This window comes from Arctopsyche grandis, chromosome 9 (genome assembly GCF_051622035.1).
Source record: "Arctopsyche grandis isolate Sample6627 chromosome 9, ASM5162203v2, whole genome shotgun sequence".
NCBI lineage: Eukaryota > Metazoa > Arthropoda > Insecta > Trichoptera > Hydropsychidae > Arctopsyche > Arctopsyche grandis.
This window is the reverse complement of record NC_135363.1, coordinates 29,882,076-29,904,429: the sequence shown is the minus strand read 5'-3', so window position 1 is coordinate 29,904,429 and position 22,354 is coordinate 29,882,076. Positions and strand designations below refer to the sequence as shown.

General features: G+C 33.2%; 3 protein-coding genes across 3 annotated transcripts in view; 1 reads left to right on the top strand and 2 right to left on the bottom strand.

Moving 5' to 3' along the window:
• LOC143916694 (uncharacterized) overlaps positions 1-22,354 on the bottom strand; it is a 577,487-nt gene that overhangs the window by 50,931 nt on the left and 504,202 nt on the right. The gene's annotated exons all lie outside the window — the stretch shown is intronic.
• The window catches only part of LOC143916695 (NHL repeat-containing protein 2), a 501,476-nt gene that overhangs the window by 87,093 nt on the left and 392,029 nt on the right, over positions 1-22,354 (top strand). The gene's annotated exons all lie outside the window — the stretch shown is intronic.
• Positions 1,049-4,518, bottom strand: LOC143916831 (kelch-like protein 25). The gene is made up of 10 exons (XM_077438078.1): positions 4,372-4,518; positions 4,149-4,288; positions 3,900-4,072; positions 3,633-3,827; positions 2,838-2,981; positions 2,618-2,761; positions 2,385-2,542; positions 2,080-2,302; positions 1,824-2,004; positions 1,049-1,750 (listed from the first exon to the last, which is right to left on the bottom strand). The coding sequence occupies exons 1-10, from the start codon at positions 4,482-4,484 to the stop codon at positions 1,611-1,613; spliced, it is 1,611 nt and encodes a 536-aa protein (XP_077294204.1). The 5' UTR covers positions 4,485-4,518; the 3' UTR covers positions 1,049-1,610.

The window sequence follows — 22,354 nt, the reverse complement described above, 5'->3', positions numbered from 1 at the left end:
CGAATGTAGACTTTTCAAATGATATTGCGTAGTTTGCGGTCGATCCTCATCGACCGGTATAATTGTGCCGGAGTTTATTTTCAATTTACCCGACAGAGGGGATGGATTGGGGACCGCTGGAGTTGACAGCGGTCACTGCCGACATCCGGTCGTTTCCGGTGTATAAATTTTCCGACTGGTGGTGGAAAATCGAGCCGCCCAACTTTCGATGGTTTGATTGATAATTCGTCCGCAACTGCACTGAAGTCGGGATCGATCGGTGCAATTGATCGTGAGCAAATTTTAATTTTAAATTTTAAACAACATGTGGACAACAAATTGATTTTGATATTTGAAATGTGTATACGTATGTGTATGTGTATACGTATGTGTATGTGTATACGTATTGTCATGTTCCAAAACGCAGTTTATATATTTTTTAAATTACTTGGTTAACAAACCAAGATTTCTTTATTATCATAAAAACGTTACATTTATGTTATTGGTAGATATATTCGAAAACTACAGATTTAATTATGGAACGATGATAAATTTAAAATGAGATACGTAGAACTTTGTTTCACTAATTAACTTTGGTTCACTTTGTTCTGCTGCTGTGCTGACCGTCACTTGTGGGGTCGATATTAATGACTACCACTCTCGGAGTCTCGATGGTGATGACTAACTTATGTGATCGGATCGTGATCTATATAAATGATTTTAATCTTTTGGGTTGGACAAAGTCCGGCACTCCTGTCTTATTTGACTATCCATTTACAGGCATTTTAATGGACTTATTACTCACGTATATTAATATGAGAAAGTGAATTTGATTATTGTGAGAACTACATTGATAAGCGAGGTAGTAGAATTCGTAGATATGTACATACATAGCAGTATGTACATATCTACGAATAAGAATAAAATATTATCGATTATGACTCTAAAAAGCAACAACAGAAACTATTTTCCACGCGATTCATGTAACAGTTCAAGTAAGCGATTCAAGTAACAATACGTGAAACATTATTGATGTTTTATTTAAAGAAAGAGATTTTTTTTATTCTTTACATATTTTTATATAATATTATTGTCACAATACATCTTATCACAATACAAAGTCTATTTTCAGAGCAACAGACCCAGTAATCCTTATATATTGTATACATTTGTCTTTGTTGTTGGTATTTATAATACAATCTTATTTAAATTTTAGTGTTTAAACTGTAAAAGCATAGGTGGAAAACAAAAACTTAAAAACCTATAATAATATATATTTCTATTTGTGCCATTTCATATTCAGATTGTAGATACATACATACATACACTTATTGTATGTGAAAATATTTTTTACGATTTGTTTTTAATATAATGAAATTTATTGTAGTAATTTGTGTTAAAATAAAAGTAATTTTTTCATTGTGTTTGAAAGTTATGTAGGTGTAAAGGGTCCTAGATTATTTTTGAAAAGGTGTTTGTTCACGTTTTTTTAATTTATAGAATGCTGATAAATAAAAGGCAGTAAACATTTATTTAAATATTAAGGTTTAACAGAAACTATATAATATATTTTTTTTAAAACGATTGATAATTATATAATTATTTCCGCAAATTTTTGTCTGCACGAATGATTAAATAACGGAATGATATGGTATGATAATTGCAGTTGAATGACTTCTTCCTTTGCTGAGACTTTTTAGAGAAATCCAGTTTTTGTTAACGACATCGTATTCCCAAACATTACTTCTGCGAGATTTTTCATCTCGCCCACCTTAAATATTAAAATCAGTCTTCATTCGAGTTGAAAATATCATTACATGTATTTTATTAATAAAGTTAATCACCAATGCAAAGAAGTTTGTTTTGGAAAAAAATAATAGTGGGTCCTTCCATAGGAATCGGTAGGGTGCAATAATTTGTCCACAGATTTGCATCAGGATCAAAGGATTCAACACTGCTCAAATAAACTTTTGTATTTCGGAAGTATCCACCAGCGACAAACAGTTTCCCTTTGAATGATACGCTCTTAAAACAGACCATGGAAAATTTATTTAAAGGTGTTTTGCATTCTTTTTTTGATAATCATTGATAGATAGTCACCGAATGTTCTTGCCTCGCCTGATTCATTGAAGCCCGATAAGACCAAGAATTTGAATCTATCGAGTACATTTGTACTTTATCGATGGAAATTAAATTTCCCAATTTTTCTGTACGACCACCAGTCACGTAGATTCTATCGTTGATGATGGAAGAACTGTGAGCACAAACAGTCGTCAACAATGGAGCTATATCCATCTCCCAGCTCTTCGTTTTGCTATTCCATCTATTCGATTCAATTCATTGATCAGTTTAACATAAACATACTAGATATAGATAAAAGTACATTTCTCTTATTTCGGAATCACCTTTCAACTGATGCCAATATCTTGTCTTTTATACCTCCGATGACGTAAACGTCAGTAGACGATTTGTGATGATATGACACGGCTGCAAACTCGTAACGACTTTGACACAACGGTTTCAATGAGTGTTTCTGACCGGTTTTCAAATCAATATAGTCCACCTGAAAATAATCATACCTTTTAAAATCAAGTAGGAGAAAGTGATGAACACGATGTATAAGTGATGTGAAGTGAACCTCATTTGGAAATTGATCTCCGCCAATGATTAATATCCAATCATCGACAAGAACTGATACAAACCGTCTTTTTTCAAACTCAAAATCTTTTGATAGATTCCAATATTTTTCTTCTCCATCATAAACATCAATGTATTTTGCGATCTAAGAACATATGAAATAAATCATAGTTAAGGGAAATGTTTTAATTGATAATGAAACTATCAAATATTAAACTCACGTTTCTACACCATCCTCCAACTAGTGCTATTTTTTCCTTTTTTTTACAGTCATAATTCGGTAAAATTGTTTGTATTTCTTGTTTAAGCAAAGCAATACAATCTCCAGAAGAATAGCAAAAATCCATCACTTCCGTGAGGAGAAACTGACAATATTATATTACGTTTTATTAGAAAGCATATGAGATTAATTTACAAATAGGGTGCGATTTAACTGTAAATTGAGAAAAATGCTTTGTATCTTAAAAAAAATGTTTGTGCATTAAAAATTCGCATTATTTTCGGTGCATTAAACAATCTCGTATTTTAGTGAATAAAATATTTTGGCATTATAAAGTGATCATTCGAAAAAATTAATTTAAGCATTAGAATAAATACAAAAATTGGCAACGTTGCAGTCAACTGTTGAATGAGTCAGGTCGTAGAGTCGAAGCCAAGGTCGTAGGTGTCACAAGCCGAAGAGTAAAAAAGAAGGAATTCAGTAAAGAAAAGCGTTAATCGTTGTCGGTTCGTATTTTGATATTCGCGACGTTGCCGATACAGTTCATCTGTCATTTTAATGCACATGTCATCCGCTTTTTAAGTAGCAAATTTTTTTTAAATCATCAATGAAAAGTTTTTATTGCAATCTGTATCCGTCATTTAGAAATAAATGCACACAATTGTTTTGTAACACACAAATACTTTTTTTAATATACAATTTTTTTTTAAATTGCTTTTTTAAATGCACATTTATTTTAGAAAATGAACGTTTAAATTTTTCCCTTTAAAATATATATTCAGTTAGTCTCAAATACCTTCATCGACAACGATTTCAAATTCACGCATCCTAACAGTTCCCTCGAGTAATTTCTACGGTGTTCATCATCAAAGTTTACCCATAATTTCACGAGTTCAAATACTTCTTCAGCAGACACACTTAATTTGTCCGACTTCAGAATTTCAATGACAACGGAGGCTGGCAAACTCAGAAAGTCTACGGTTTTATGCAACTGAAACAGATACGAAAGTGCAACGTATTCAACTAAAGTAATCATAAAACTTTTGATTAAATCAAGACTTACGGTCTTAAAATTTTTGATTGTCAAATTCTTCGCCGTTTCTCTCGACACCGGATCGTTTGAGAGTCTCAAAACTTCTAGACAAGTCGTGACATCGATCGTTGTATATACAGCATTTATCAATTGGAGTAGTTTAGCTAGCTCAATGAATTTGATGTAGTCTTTGTTGTCGATTTCTGAAAATACATTAAAAATATCAAACCAAGAAAATTTAAATGTACATTATATGTATTTTAAAAAGTACATAGGTACTTATTTCTCCAGTATAACAATACATTAGGATGGCATCTATGACCTCGTCATTGAAATTGGAAAAAATAGTACCCAAGTTGTCTGCGTTTTTCATAAAAAAATCGCTACAGGCTGATAACACAACCATGTGCAGACAATAGCTACAATTTTGAGAAATTCGAAAAAAATAATACTGTAAGGATATGGATTTCAATATATTTTTTTAATTTAATGAAAAGCTTACCTTCGGCTGCGAACAGTGAAACAGACATCGCCAAACTTTTGTTCTTTCATGGCATTAAATAAATTTTCAACTCGACTGGTTGCAAAATTAGGCTTGGCCTTCACTTCGATCATTTCGATTCAATTAAAAATATTTTGCAACTGTTTTCTGCTTAAAATAAAATTATAAGTTTGATAAATTATAAAAATAGGTACAAGGTGATATTTTCCAAAGTTCATTAGCATGGTCTATGCAAAAACTTGGAATAGAAGAATCGGGAGAAATGGGAGAGACTTTTAATAGCAATAGTGGAAGAAATGGGAGACCCATATGAAATGGGAGAAAGTAAGAATGTGTGATCAAAAATGAATATTTGATGTCCGAAAGTCTAAATTGGGCAATGATGGTAGTTTAAAGTTATGAACCTATATATTTACAAAGGTCAAGGTATCAATACGTCCATAAATAAGGAAGACAAGTTCAGGAACGAATTGAGTTACGATGGAATTCGTTTGGCCGAATGAAAATAGTATTCAAATTGAAAATATATGGTCACAGTAATGACACGGGAAAGCAGTCAGACTTACGTATGTACTCGACAGCTTTCCAACGATGACTGATAAATCATCAAGTAATTCTTGAGTGTATCTACGTATGTAAACAAACCGAATTAATCGGTATTAACAATCGCAATTGGATTATCACATTTATATAGCATTTAAATTTATATTATAATTTTTGAAATGACGTTGGTAGTAACATACGCTAATTACGCTGAGATACAAAACAATACCGGAATGGAAATTTATCAACCTTTACTAAATTTGACCCACTTAATTCAAATATTACAATGGTTTTTGTTGGCTTTCTCTCGTTTAAGAGATATGAGCGTTTAAAAAAATGGTCAAATTCAACAGATTTTTGGCTTTTGTGGTATATATGTAATTCAAAATCCAGTATTGCTGTGCCAAAAGTAAGTATACGAGTCAATAGTCACATAATTTTTCTATTGATTGTGATATTTTTATTGCTTTAAAATACTTAAAATTAATTAAAAAATATATTTTTCCGCTACACTATGAGGTAATTTTGCTAATTTTTCACTTTATCACGTTTATAAGGGTTGGTTTTCAATCCCAATATTTATTTTATTGTACCTAAACGTAGCAATTCGAGTGGTATATGATTTTAAATTACAATATGAGTAGGTTCTAGATGGGACGCTCAACTAGAAACTACTCATCTAAATCTTCTTTTGCGTATGTATGGAATTGATTTGCTGTATTTTATGTATGGACTTTGCTTATGCATGGACTTTCGCTTGATTCGTTGATTGATATTTCGTTCGTTACGTCCTAAGCTATTTACTTTTATTATTTTATTGTAATTTATTACGTCCTGAATTATTATTTATTATGGCCCTAAATATAGATATCCAAAGTAACAATGCAAGTGGATTTATCGCCGTTGTTTATAATAATTGCAATTGTTTTATAACATTTAACTAAAAAGGACATTTGCTTCTCTACGATATAATGAAATATAGAGATTATTGTTAAGAGCCCAAGAATAAAATAAAATTTAAAAAAATAAACTGATCGTTTTTTGAACAGCATCCTCTGGTTGAAAAGTCACCGCACGCCACTGGTATTTACATACATATGTATATATCAGAATAAAACATCAATTGTAAAATGCTGAAACGACAATGCAATGTCATTACATTCTGTTGGATATAGTCAAAGTTTGCACAATGCACCCGTACATGTCTCTACATTCAGGTGAGTTTTGTTTAGCTTTTTCGTTCGTAATTAGCGCAGAGTGATTGCGCTTTTAGAGCACAGCTTCTCAAAGGTTTTTCGAATGGCCGTGGGTTAACAAAATAATAAAAAAAAAAATACAAGTGCCGAATGCAAGCTCGTGTGCATTCTTGCGGAACTGGGTGGGCAAATATGTTCTCAAAGGTTTTTGCTGCGGCACCACCTTGCCCGTTCTCCATTTGCCAAACGTTCTTTCAGGATTAACGGAATTGGATTTTTTTTCATATTTATAGTGGTAAATAGTTTTAATCCGTTGGAAAATATAATGAATGCTCGAAGCTTTCGAATATTTTTTTTCTGTAATCTATATATATATATATATATATATATATATATATATATATATATATATATATATATATATATATATATATATGTATATAAAATTGAATGTCTGTTTGTCGCGTATAGGCTCCTAAACCACTCGACCGATTACGATGGAACTTTCAGGATTTGTTGTATGCCTGTCCGGAAAGCTTACTGTGAAAAAAAAACTCTTAATAATATTCGTAATTACGATTTTACCGACGCGAAAGTTTGAACCGCCATTGTGTAGTCAAGGAAATGTGTTCGTTGGTAACCACTTTACCAGTTGGTTTATGACTACATGTCGTTGAGGAGATGTTAGTTGAGCTCCAACCATCACTTGAACGGGAATTGCATGTCTTATTCTGGCATTCCAACGCATGCCGGGTTCAGCTAGTCTATATTGTGAATACAAATCAATGTTTGTCTGTTACATATGCGTTCCTATACCATTGAACCGATTGCAATGAAACTTACAGGAGTTATTTTGTGTCGCAATGGTTTCTGTAAAAAAAAATCAAAAACCAAAAAACGGGAACGGAAACGGAGAAAAATGGGATTTAATGGCATTGCAACGCAAAATTTCAAATGTTTTCGCTTCTCCACCTGCGTTGTTAGGGTAAAATAAACAAAAAAATGAATACTTTCAACTGTGTTCACTGCTTGCGTTTTTCCGACAAATTATCATTACTGTAATTTAATTTGATTATTAATTATTAATTTGAAATTGAAACGTTCATTTGTCGAAACACATCGAGAAACGGGAACGGGAATTGCATGCGTTATTGTGGCACATCGCTGTATTTCGAGAGGCCTAAGAACACGAAATTAACAATTAATTAATGAATTGATTAATCCATAGAGACATCTATGGATTTAGACTTGTATATAAATCAAATTCAGATATTTGGGTAGGATAGTTTTTGCCAATTTGATGGAGGAACTGTTTCAACAATGAAATCAGATAACTCTAAGAAACGATCGACTTGGAGTCACAAATATCCAAGTCTGACCAGCAGCAACATAAACACAACCTCCGAGCCATACTGCTGGCATAAAATATTTTATTTTATGTATACATAAATATGTATATACCAGGAAAGCTTGACAGGAAGACTCCAATGTGCCTTCCTGGACAATTAATTACAAAGAATGCAGCATTTTATTATAACATAAATCACTGTATTTCCAGAAGCTGAAGAACACATTATAGGCGTTTAAACAATTAAAATCTGAAATGGGCATATCAAGGCGAAAAGGTTATGGTAGCCTTACGTACCGTCATAGACGTCACCGTATCCGAGATTCTGGATATTTCATACGCATTGTATACGATATTTTATCCCCAACGTAATGGCAGACGATACATTAACGTATATTGATGACCAAAATGAGCAATATGGCAAAGTATGAAAACGATCGGATAAGAGATAAAACAGGGCAGAATTTACTCACGGTGTGAAGAGGCGATTAGCAGAGAGCAGTTTGGGTTCAGACAAGGCTTGGGTACCCGAGAGGCCCTTTTCTGTATGAAAACACTACTCCAAAGATGCAGAGAAGTCCGTAAACCTGTGTACATCTGCTTTATAGACTTTGAAAAGGCCTTTGACCGTGTCCAACACGCTCGCCTGATGGAAACATTAAAATATATTGGCCTGGATGACAGAGATGTCAGATTGCTACGAAATATTTATTGGAATCAGACTGCAGTAGTACGTGTCGATGATCAATTCACTGATGAGATTCCTATAGAACGGGGCGTCAGGCAAGGATGCATCCTATCACCTACTCTTTTTAACACCTACACCGAATCCATCTTCCACGATGCTCTCCAAGAGGCGGAGGGCATCAAGGTGGGCGGCGAGACGATCACCAATATAAGATATGCTGATGACACGGCACTAGTCGCTGAAAATTTAGCAGACCTGCAAAGATCTCTAGTCCATGTACATCAAGAAAGCAATCGAAGAGGTCTGCGCATAAATCTAAAGAAGACAAAATTTATGATAGTAGATAGAATGCAAACAGACACCGGGAATCTAACCTTGGATGGAGAGGTGATAGAAAGAGTAAAAAGATTCAAATACCTGGGTACCTGGCTGAATGAAGAGATGGACCCTGATGAAGATCTAAGAATCCGCATCGAGAGGAGAAAGATGCGGAGAAAGATGGAGTACCTCGGACACATGATACGGGGTCCAAAATACGAATTTCTCCGTTTGATAACCATGGGGAAAATAGAAGGAAAAAAATGGATTGGCAGGAAAAAGTTATCTTGGCTTCGAAACATGCGCATGTGGACCGATATGAGCGCCGAAGAGCTGTTCCGAGCCGCTGAAGACCGAAGCGGATATATTCAAATAATCGACGAGGTGGTCGCCAACGTCCGGATGCGGACAAGGCATTAACAAGAAGAAGAAGAGATAAAAATGACCACTACCACGAAAGCCATGTGAAACGTAAAGGGGGTAAGTAAAAATAGCAATTAATTAAATAATTAATCCATTGAGACGTCTATGGATTTAGATTTTTTACATAATTTTTACAAATTATACACATAATAAATACAGAAGATTAGTGACAACAGGAAAGATGATTTTTTGCCAATTTTGAGGAACCGTTTCAACAATGATCAGATAAAATTTGCAAACTCTGATAAGAAACGATCGATTTGGAGTCACAAATACCCCAAATCTAACCAGCAGTATAGCGGATCGAACCCATTGATCACTTGGTGCAAAACATACACGCTACCATCGAGCCATACTGCTGGCTAATATGAACAAAATATAAACATAGCTTACTGAGCATCTAATACATTTAGCACACATAAATAGACTACGAGACGTTTACGAGTCATTGAAATTCAATGGTACATACATACATACATACCTGCACTGCAAACATTTGCACTTATATGGAGCTTTCCGGCTGATGTGCAATTACAACTGGTCGAATTGTTTAATTACAACTGGTCGAATTGTTACGGTACGGAGCTTTCGTCAACAATCCCGTCGTCTCCTGAAACGTGGGAACAAAAGCGCTCCCTGGGGAAGCAAGGGTTATATGTAGCGTTCCAGGGTTCGAGTTCCTGTGTGTATATATGTATGTATGTATGTTTGTATCCGATCGTAGACCATCGCTTTCCAACTGTCGACGGAGAGCGTTTGAGAGCACTGACGCCTATCCCTCGTTTTACACGGTAGATTAGCTCTGTGACGCCGCATCGACGTGTATATTGAGTCCTACGGTGCAATCCGTCGATGACCTTAATACAAGTGTGTTACAATTTTAAGAATTTATTTAAAAATATTTGACCTGATACCAACCGCAACGTGTGTTTGGTTGCGTCAAATGGTGTAATTTGTTATTACATACATATGTAATAATTTTGTAAATAAACAACATTTTTTTTAATAAAGATATTTTTTCCTGTGACAATAACATCATATGTACATATGTACATATCTTATTCACGTGTACTACATATGTATAACAGGAAACCACAACATGTCTTTATACATTATCGTATTATCATATTACACACAATATTATTATATTGCTTTTACCGAAACCAGTGTGTGCTTTACTATAAATATGAAATATATAATACACTGGCTGTGTATTATGTATTTCATATATGCATAAACACATTTCCTTGAATACAAAATGGCGTTTCAATCTTTCGCGTCGGTAAAATCATAATTACGAATGTTTTTATTATTAAGAGGTTTTTTTTTTCACAGTAAGCTTTCCGGATATGCATACAACAAATCTTGAAAGTTCCATCGTAATCGGTTGAGTCGTTTAGGAGCCCATACGAGACCGACATTCAATTTTATATAGAAGTATATAGATATATCTAGAATATGTGTACATATATTTATGTACATGTAATATACATATATATATATATATATATATATATATATATATATATATATATATATATATATATATATATTTATATATATATATATTTATATATATATATATATATTTATATATATATATATATATATATATATATATATATATATATATATATATATATATATATATATATATATATATATATATATATATATATATATATATATATATATATATATATATATATATATATATATATATATATATATGTATATTACATATGTATATAGCCAGCAGTATGGCTTAAGAGGGCTAGACAGCAGCGCCTTGTCCATACAAACGTACTATACTTCTCCCTTCCTCAATTATGGCACTAGAGAAATTATTTTTTAATATGCTATGGATATCTACCATTGGGGTGCATCTATCGTTTTATTTTTTTGATTAATTATTTTTTATAGGAGCTAGGAGCTGCCAAACATCTATAAAATCGCCTCTTTTTTACACCCACGAAACAAGTCCAGCGTGCTTATTTAACGGTCGATTTAAAAAAAAATACGCCGATAGATGCACAGAAAATATTTTTCTCATACCGATGATGAATTTTTTTTAAAAATTGGTTCAGTTTTGGAGGAGAAAATAGGAGAATACGAAACCTCGATTTTGTCAATTTAAAATACGTTTTATCTGGTCAAAGCGCAACTTTCACATTCACTCAATATGTATATTGATATATATTGTCGCATTCACTCAATATATACATACACTCAATATATATATCGAAGAAAGGAACGGTAACAAAATTAAGATTTTGGGTGTACAGCCCTCTTAATGAGAGGATGTATGTTTATCACCAAGTGATCAGTGGGTTCGATCGCTATACTGCTGGTTAGATTTAGGGGTATCTGTGACTCCAAATCGATCGTTTCTTATCAGAGTTTGCCAATTTTATCTGATCATTGTTGAAAAAGTTCCTCAAAATTGGCAAAAAATATTCTTTCATTTTGTCACAAATTTTCTGTATTTATTGTATGCACAATTTGTAAAAATTATGTACAAAATCTAAATCCATATATGTCTCAATGGATTAATTATGTAATTAATTAATTGTTATTTCGTGTTCTTCAATCTCTGGAAATACAGTGATTTATGTAATAATAAAATGCTGCATTGTTTGTAATTAATTGTCCAGGAAGGCGCATTGGGGTCTTCCTGTCAACCCTTCCTGGTATATATCTTTGTAAAATATATGTGTAATGTTTGTACATACATATCTATGTGTGTACATACATACATATATACATGTGTCCACATTACGTTCTTTCTATAACGCCACAATAGTCCAAAAGTAACTAAAAATAAATAAATAATATAATATTGTCAATTTTTTCTAAGAGATGCACATAATGGACTTCTGCTATTCATCTGGTATTATTTTGCTAATACAAGTAATAGTGCCGAAGTATTAATGTAAGCGAGTTTTATATTTGATAATTTTACTATAAATTAAAATATTTCTTTCAACTACATATATATATAATATATGATTTATTCAATATATTTACATACATACACGTATACGACAAAATTGAAATAAATAAATATGTTCTGTGATAAAAAAAAATACATCGATGTTTATGACGAGGAAGAAAAATGTTCAAAATCAAATAAAATAAAATAAAATCGGCTTATATCAGTTCTTGTCGATGATTTGATAGTAATCGTCGGTAAATACCAATTTCTGAATGAGATTCTTTTTATTCCTGTTAATAAAATTATTATATATGAGCCGTTATATTAAATGACTGAAGTCCAATTTTCAGTTCCAAAAACACGATTTCAGTTTAACTTAATTCACAAATTGTTATTACTTCTATTAATTCGATATATTCAGAATCTCGGAAAAGCAAAATAAAAGTATTACAGGCCACCAGTATTTTTAAATATTGTTAAACGCAAAACCTTATATTTAATATTTTGCGAAATATTTCTCGAAATGAAGAAAAAATAATACGATTCCGCCATTTTTCACAGCACATTCATAAATATATAATATATTGTTATCAAATTGTACTATCAATAACGGAATTACCACATAAAAGGCAAAGCAGACATCAATTACTATGCTAATAAGATGGATGGTGCCATTGACATTGGATGGTTCCATTGAAATTTGTCACGTCTCTCTTCATTCTCTGCACCACTTCCTAAGTTATGGAGGTCGCGACCATTTAGAAAGGTTGAGTTAGTGTTTTTAATTATGATTTTATTATGATTTCATGTTTTATTTAGTTATCCTTTCCTTATTTAATTTGTATATTTGTATATATAATTTGTTTTTTAACTTGTATTTTTTCATATTGCACTTCTTAATCTTTTTAGCACACTCGTCGCTTTGGAGCAATCTGTTAGACGAGTGTGCTTGATTAATTGATTTTGTAAAAAAAAAAAAAAAAAATTAGCTATTTTTTAAGATTCTAAAACGAGTTTCGAGAGTGATTATCTTCGTGCAATGAAATTGTATCCAAAAAATCCGCACACAATCTATCAAGTCTACAGAAGAAACCAATATTTTATCTATCGACATGTTGCAAATAGATTAAGCAAAAGCTCGAGAGTGTTAATGTATTTTAATTTGAATGATTGTATGGGTAGATAAACATCATTCGTAATTAAAATTTTGCGAAATCATCGACACGTCGCCTCTGTGTTCCGCAACGAGATATTTAAATGTGGAAAAAACATGTTTTCGACGTCAAATAACGTCATTTTATGACACAGAATCGCGTCGTTAACGACAATTTGTCAAAGGTGCGGCGATGATACGATCTGATTGAACGCCCACATTTCGACGATAATTAATCACCTACGAAGATACCAGGGACGTGAAAAAACGAGAAAAAATCCCCGTCAATGTAGCCCGAGGGGACATTTCACCTAATCAGAGCGTATATCAATTAAGTTGAATGGCCAAAGTGCACAACCGTGCGATATCGCGCGACTTCAGCTAAAAACGCCGGACAATATGGTTAATTTGGAGCGAATGCAAATTTCAACAGAATTCCCCACCCACCACCCCCACCCCACATTGCTATTCACCGTACATACCAAACAACCCCATCTCCATCGCCTTCCTAAAGCGACGCTTTTCAAAAGTTTTTTTATATATATATATACATATATACATATTTTAATCTATACATGGTGGGCTGAAAAGTTCGTAGGCTGACACATAGATAGCGCTACTAGTATTAAATCCATATGATTTTTAGTTAGCCCTAACCTTAAAAAGACACGTGTATAAATTTGACAGCTGTCGTACTATTAGTTTGTGAGTTATAGCATTTTGAGTGAAGCAACATTTATTAGTTTGAAAAAATGGATAAAAAGGAATTTCGTGTGTTAATAAAGCATTGTTTTTCGGCGAAAAAAAATACTATTGAAGCCAAGGTTTGGCTTGATAAACATTATTCGGACCTTGCACCAGGAAAATCAACCGTTGAGAAGTGGTTTGCTAAGTTTAAACGAGGCGAAATGAGAACCGAGGACGATGCACGCAGTGGACGCCCCAAAGAGGCTGTTACCGACGAAAACATCAAAAAAGTCCACAAAATAATTTTGGATAACCGTAAAGTGAAATTGATTGAGATAGCTGAGACTATAAAGATATCAAAGGAACGTGTTGGACATATCGTGAATGAATATTTGGGTATGCGAAAGCTCTGTTCAAAGTGGGTGCCGCGCGAGCTCACAATCGACCAAAAACAACAACGAATTGATGATTCTGAGCAGTGTTTGGAGCTGTTCAATTGTAATAAACCCGAATTTTTATTATGGTTATGGCATCAGTATTTTGGGATGCGCATGGTATAATATTCATCAACTATCTTAAAAAGGGAAAAACCATAAACAGCGACTATTACGTAGCGTTATTGGAGCGTTTGAAGGACGAAATCGCGGAAAAACGGCCCCATTTGAAGAAGAAGAAAGTGCTGTTTCATCAAGACAATGCACCGTGTCACAAATCAATGAAAACGATGGCAAAATTGCATGAATTGGGCTTCGAATTACTTCTGCATCCATCGTATTCTCCAGATCTGGCCCCCAGCGACTTTTTCCTGTTCTTAGACCTCAAGAGGATGCTCGCTGGACAGAAATTTTGCGCCGATGAAGAGGTAATCGCCGAAACTGAAGCCTATTTTGAGGCTAAAGACAAATCGTACTATAAAAATGGTATCGAAAAATTGTATGACCGCTATAATCGTTGTATTGCCCTCGAAAGCAACTATATTGAATAATAAAATCAAATTCTAACAAAAAAAAGATTTTTTCTATGCTAGCCTACGAACTTTTCAGCCCAACTGTTATGTATGTTCATGTTAATGGTTAATGTCATACTTCAAATCTTAATATTCTTACCAACTCCCATCCCACACATTTTTCTGATTTCATCCACCCATCTTCCCCGATGCCTTCCTTTCACAGTGTTAAATTCTATCGGGTAACATTCGAGCACTTCTATCGCCCGTTCTTCTAGATACATGACCGGCTAGTCCCAAGTCAATATTTTCATTATATTTATTGAAAAATCAACAGGCCTCAGATGTAGAAATTCATAAAAATAAAGAATAAATAGAACAAAATAACATCTGAGCCCAATTATAGATTTTTACAAAATACATAATATATCTAGTACATATAGACAAACAAATAAAAAAGAAAATAATAAAAACTAAAATATGACTAAATAGAATAATGCACAATTAAACATAAAGTGATATAATATAATTGGATAAAAAATATGTAATAGAAATAGAAATAGAAATGGATCATTCAATCAAGACTCTCCTGATGGCAGTCCTGAATTGATTTAAGGAAATACCGATTGGATCAACGTCATTCAGCTCCCCATGAAGCATACGATAAACACCCTGTACATAGGAATATTTTAGGGAATTGGTTATGAAAGGATTAAGTGAAAAGAGTACAACGTATCTAGAATACCTAACTGGGATCCTGAAACCAACCTTACTCAGTAAATCAAATCGGAAACCATTTAGGAGCTTAAAAAATAATGTAGCATCAGTGAGTTGTCGCCTGACAGAAAGATTGTTAAGGGATGGGATTTTTAAAATATCGGGAACAGTAGTATGGGCGTGGGTAAGAAAACGGTATTGGCATATTTTTTCCAATCCATCTTAAAAATCTCAAGTTATTCAGTGTCTTGAGGTTCGTCAATTTCTATAATAAAATGCTGCAAAAATGTATCCATAGATGTCACTGTTGATGATGTTTGTATGAATTGGCATTGTACAAAAATGCTTGTATAATTGTATTATTGCATCGTATTAATCTTGTAATTCAGCGACTTGTATGTATAATCAAAAAATGTTGCAATGTTTGTAATAGGCCAGGAAGGCGCATTGGGGTTACTTGTAAGGCCTTCCTGGTATATATGTAAAAAAATAAATAAATAAGTAAAAATAAACGCACTCACTGAGCCATACGATATATGAATACCAAAGTTTATTTGTTCACTCTGCATATCTAAGGTCAACTTTTGATATATTATCAAATTAGACAGTTTTTGAAAGGATTCGTTGCCAATGGTCAGAATTGTCTGAAAAAGTTTTCACTATGATTTTATACATATATCGTACGGTATTTTTTCGAAGCGCTCGTCTCTGAATTGTCAAATTCATTCGATTTTGAAGACCACTGGTATCTCCGAGTTTTCTACATCGTGGATAGCGTTTTCTGCCAACGTAAATATTTGCTGAACTGCAAGAGTGTGGGTGGTTGTCCGTGGGGTGGGTGGTGTCAACAATCGCCTCGCGTTGTTCAACTTTTTCCTAAATTCAGACGATGCTGATGCTAGTTTAAAGTTATAATACGAGAAGAAAAAGGGTGGGTCGGTGGGTACATCCTGACCGAGCTCACGTTTTCCTTTTTGCGATCGTACCGTTCGTTTCGCTGTCGGTTGATGAACTCTGGCATCGTCCTCTTTGTGTACTTTTGTGTTGTTGTTTTTAGGAATTGTAGCTTGAAAAAGGTACGATAACCAATTCGATTGAATTTAATTAAGAACAGATTTTTTCCAGCCGTCTACCCAAAGACAATTCTTGTATAGCTATAAATACATATGTAGTAGACATTGTGTTGTGATGATAATTATATAGTCCAAAAATAAAAAAAAACATTATATTTGGATCAATTATCCTCTTTATGTCAATTGTTTCGATAGCCAGGTTCATTAGGAATTCCTGAAATGCTACAATGGTCCAAACTTTAAATAAATAAATATTATTCTCCTCGTATAGTACCGCTTAAAAGAAAGTATACATTGATGTACATAGCGTCATCTTCTATTAAGGATCTTGGTGTAATACTCAATAATAAACTAGATTTCTCTGAACATATTTCTTTTATTACCAACAAAGCATTTAAATCTCTTGGATTCCTACTCCGCTCTACAAAACCCTTTAATGATCCTTATGTACTAAAATTACTTTATTTTTCCTTTGTAAGGTCTCACCTTGAATTTGCCTCAATTATCTGGTCACCTTTTTTATTTATCCCATATTAATTGTATTGAGAAAGTTCAACTTAAATTTATTAAATCCTTACGCTACCTTTTTCCTACCTATACCCATTCTACTGTTTCCGACATTTTAAAAATCCTTTCTTTTAACAATCTTTCTGTCAGGCGACGACATACTGATGCTATATTCTTCTTTAAGCTCATAAATGGTTTCCTTGATTGTTCTGATTTACTGAATAAGGTTAATTTCAGAATCCCAGTTCGGTACTCTAGACGCGTTGCACTCTTTTCACTTGATCCTTTCAATACTAATTCCCAAAAATATTTTTATCTGCAGCGCGTTTATCGTATGTTTAACGGAGAGCTGAATGAGGTTGATATATTTGGTATTTCCCTACATCAATTCAGGTCTAACATCAAGAGAATCTTGACCGATTGATTCATTTCTTCTCCTATTCTATTTTTCCAATATTTCCAATATTTTTATACTTTAGTTTAGTTATGTAATGTGCTATTTAATCATATTATAGCTTTCATTCTTTTCCTTTTCATTTGTTTATTTTGTATTTACCTTTTTCATTTGTTTTATATTTGTAAATTTCTATTTCTTCTTATATTCTATTTTATAACCTTTTCCAAATATTTTAATACTATAGTTTAATTATGCAATGTTCTACATATTTTGTCATGCCTTTATTCTTTACTTTTTAATTTGTTTTCCTCATATTTATCTTTTTCATTTTTGTAAAAATCTATTATTGGACTCGGATATTACATATATTATTTATTTACTATTTGTTTTTTTATACATATCTATGTACATCCTGTCTGTTGATTTTTCAATTAATAAAATAAAATAAAAATAAAATAAAATAGCTATCACTGTTTGATCTATGTAGTACATACATTAAGCCTATATATGTAGGTTAGAAAGTTTATTTTGGAGGAAGAAAAACACCATAAATATAAAGGTTAAAATAAATCTTTGAAGTTGGGTTAAAGTTTAGAAAAGTTAATCAATACTATGAATGACCACAACATAGCTCGGTAGCCAGCAGCTTAGCTCGGTAGTTAAGCTTCTGCCTAACACCGAGAGCTGACCTCTATTGAAAAGAATTTTTCTGAGTATATCTGTAGTGCTGCTGGTCTGACCTGGATATTTGCGACTCCTGGTCGATCGTTTCCTATCAGAGTTTGCCAATTTTCTCTGATTTCATTGTTGAAACGGTTCCCGATTAAAAATTGACTAAAGTCCTTCCTACCTACTATGCCACCACTATTTGAGTATGATTAATGTACAATAAAATTTATGTACAATGCATAGATGTCTCGTAATTCAGTGACTTGTATAATAAAAATTCTGTATTGTTTGTAATTGGCCAGGAAGGCGCATTGGGGTTTACCTGTAAGGCCTTCCTGGTATAAAATGTAATAAAAATAAATAAAAATAAACAACATTACATGTGACTAGTTGAAGAGTTTTCTACATAGTTCTAAGTTAGACTTTAGTTAAGTAGATATATCAGTTTCACTCTGAAGAAACTATACGAAACTATACACACCGGTGAGATAAGATGTATCTGAAATAGTTTTAGTCCTATTTATCGATCGCTACAGACCACACAGTAGCTATTTACAACTTGAAACTCACCCCCATCCGAAGAGACGTCAACCGCCAAATGTCAAATCTGACACAATTGGTCATAAGACAACATTTAGACGCACTTGTGTTGTGTACTCCAATCGTAAATTAAAACTAAAAATAAATACATATATATATATATATATATATATATATATATATATATATATATATATATATATATATATATATATATATATATATATATATATATATATATATATATATATATATATATATATATATATATATATATATATATATATATACATATAGAGAGATAATGAGAGCCTATAATGCAAATTTTATAAAATATAGAGTGAAAAAAGAAAAAGTTATAGCCGTTTAAACAATTAAAATCTGATATAGCGTGAGGGTGGCGAAAAGGGAAAAAACGATCGGAACAGCGTGGACATATACGGCAATGTGGATAATAGACGTCACCGAGAACGATAATGGAGTATTTTCAAACGTGTCTAATATGATTATTTTTCACCATCGTAATGGCGGATTTGATTACCACATATATTGATGACCAAACCGAGCAAAATGGCAAAGTTTGAAAACGATCCGATAAGAACCCAAATTAAGTCAGACGAAAAAATCGAAAGCGAGCTAAGAAGAGGCTAGTAAGAAATAGACGCAATGATTCAACCGTTGAGTCGAATTTAAGTACACGTTCAATATTCAGTTTCTTGTTTATTTTTCAACGTCTCACTGAGGCATTGAAGCAGACAAAGGGTTAAATTAAGCAAACTGAGTGAAGAAAAGGCGACGACGAATGCAACGACAATCGCACAATTAATTTGTGAGCTTTTCACTCACTCACTCACTCGCTTCCTCACCGGTAAGTCAGATCACGTAAATCCACCGCTTCTCAAAACGTACACAGTAATATAAACGTATATCTCCTACCTAACTCCTTTGCATGTACTTGCAAAATTTACCTGACAAACTTAATCACTGGTTTCTTGGAGATTTTTGCATTTGCTTCAGCAACGTTGGTTTTTCATAAAGTAAAGGTGTAAGTATTCATTTCACAATATGACAAAATTGTTCTGTTCATTATATTTTATATCACTTTGTAGAATCAAAACTATGTTTATCACAATTTATGCAAAAAAAAGGAAATTTTCTTTCCGCTATGTACATATATATATATTAGGATATAATGCTTTGAATATATATTAATATACATATGTACATATATTAGAATATAATACTAGTGGTTAGCATACAATGCTTTGAAAAAAGTGGTCACGGGCCAGACCTTGGAATTTTGACTCCAGGTTAATCGTTTCCTATCGGAGTTAGTCAATTTGTCTTATTTGCAACGAAACGGTTGCAAAAAATTGACAACCTTACCCATTTTTTCGCAAGTCTAGAGTTTTCACCAATCTTGAATTTCGCTGATTTGTAAAAAATGCTGCAAATTTACAAATTTGACCATAAATCACAAATTTTTATTTTAACTTAGATATATACCAGGAAGGCCTAATAGGTAAACCCCAATGCGCCTTCCTAGACAATTAATTACAAACATTGCAGCATTTTTTACATTAATTGCTGTATTTCAAGAGGCCGAAGAATACGAAATCAACAATTAATTAATTCATTAATTAATCCAAAAAGACTTAATTTTTTACATATTGTACATAGTATATCAAATTCAGATATTTGTGACATAGAGGGTAGGATGGTTTTTGCCAATTTTATAGAGGAACCGTTTCAACAATGAAATCAGATAAATTGGCAAACTCTGATTCTCCACTTTACATTGGTCCGGAATTCCTACGTTACAATACTTATTATATTTATTTATTTACATAGATATATACCAGGAAGGCTTGATAGAAATACCCCAATGAGCCTTCCTAGACAATTAATTACAAACAATGCAGCATTTTTATAATATAAATCACTGTATTTTAAGAAGAGGAAGCACACGAAATTAACAATTAATTAATTAATCCATTTTGCCATCTATGGATTTAGACTTGTAGATAATTTTTTACAAATTATACATACATTAAATACAGAAGATTTGTGACAGCAGGTAGGATTATCTTTTTTTGCCAATTTTGAGGAACTGTTTCAACAATGATCAGATAAAATTGGCAAAATCTGATAAGAAACTATCGACTTGCAGTTAAAAATATCCAAGTCTGACCAGCAGCATTAAATATTAGCACGGGATCGATCCCGGTAACCTCTTGGTGCAAAAGATAAACGCAACCACCGAGCCATACTGCTGGCTAATGTACATATTTACTTTATATAATACAATGTTTCTGGCCAGGCCTTCCTGGTATAAGTTAAAAATAAATAAACAAATATCTGCTCCTCAAATGAGGGTTTATGTTGAACAAAGAAGGCAGCGTTTACTTCGTTGTAAATTTTTCCCGAACTAAGCACAATCAAGTACAACATTTTTCGAATGGAAAAATCAATATCGTAGCTTTGTCGCCGCAATGGTAATAGTTTCCAACTTCCATATCCGAGATGGCGGTATACGCCATTTAAGTACATTTTAAAATGGATGGAGTACATCATGGCGTGCTATAAGTAGGGAGAGAGAAGCATTTGTTATCCGGTATGCTCTCTAGAAATCCTGCAGCCAGTGTGTCTTCTCTAGGGCTTATCCTTTGATGTATGTCCCATTTTGTAGAGACAAAATGGAAGGCAATTTTAGCTGCGACGACTACGAACCCTGGCTGCAGTCAATGACCACGGTTAAACTGTATTAGACAATACGAGAAGAAAGATATATAATTTAAAATATGAAATTTCACCAAGCCAACCGAGTGAAACTACATACATTATAAAAAGCTTGTATACATACATATTTATGTATTTTATACAAACATCTTCTAGTCTAATATATAATTTGGAAAGAGACTTTGTATGTATGTAGTATGTATGTATTCTTCGTTCGTTGGGTCGTAGAAATCCGTGACGTCATCGACCAAATAATTAGCTTTTTTCCGATTCAAAGGATTCGAAGTTCCCGGGGGCGTAGGTACCGAGGGCGAAGCCCTAGGGCTCCACCCCCTAGGGAGCGCAGGCACCGGATTCTCGTATACATAAAAGTCCCCGGAGGCGAAGTCCTCGGGGGCAAAGTCCCGAGGGGCGTTGAGGGCGAAGGCGCTTGTAGGGGCTGCCGGATTCTGGTATACATATAATTTTTTTATAAGAGACTTACTATGTATGTATATATGTTTGTTTGTTCGTGGCAGTTCATTGATGTATAATACACATAGATGGGCCCTGACGTGTGATTTTGGTCGGAGATCTTGTCTTCACTAACTGAGGGGTGCGGGAAGTTTAACTAGCGGGGAAGTTGGGTTTTTTTCCCTACGACGCAGCGGTACCTACTAAGAGAAACTGTGCATGCGCCATCTATTTTGCATGCGCTAAAAGGGAGACCAGTATAACACGTGAGGGCGGATCTAGTGTATTATACATCAATGTGGCAGTCAATTTAATAAAAAAAACAAATGAGTATTCAAATAAATTTATATAAAATAAAACTATTCAAATAAATTTAATAAAATGTTTACTATTAGATTAGTCATGTTTAAGTGGATTATATTACAAACACCGAGCGAAGCCGGGTAATATAGCGAGTACATTATAATTTGGAAAGATACTTTGTATATATGTTTGTATGTATGTAACCTTCGTTCGTTGGTTCGTAGTTTTTTTTCGATTCATAGGTGCCGATTAAATTTTTTTTTGATTCAAAGGATTCGAAGTCCCCGGGGGCGAAGGCACTGAGGGCGAAGCCCCAGGGGGCGCAGGCACCGGATTCTGTTATACATA

What these genes read in the sequence shown, in the direction of transcription:
- LOC143916831 (XM_077438078.1), bottom strand. Translation starts at nt 4,484, where the DNA reads ATGATCGAAGTGAAGGCCAAGCCTAATTTTGCAACCAGTCGAGTTGAA. An exon ending in TTCACTGTTCGCAGCCGAAG is followed by an intron (nt 4,289 to 4,371) that starts GTAAGCTTTTCA and finishes TCAAAATTGTAG; the next exon opens with CTATTGTCTGCACATGGTTG. An exon ending in TTGGAGGATGGTGTAGAAAC is followed by an intron (nt 2,762 to 2,837) that starts GTGAGTTTAATA and finishes ATATGTTCTTAG; the next exon opens with ATCGCAAAATACATTGATGT.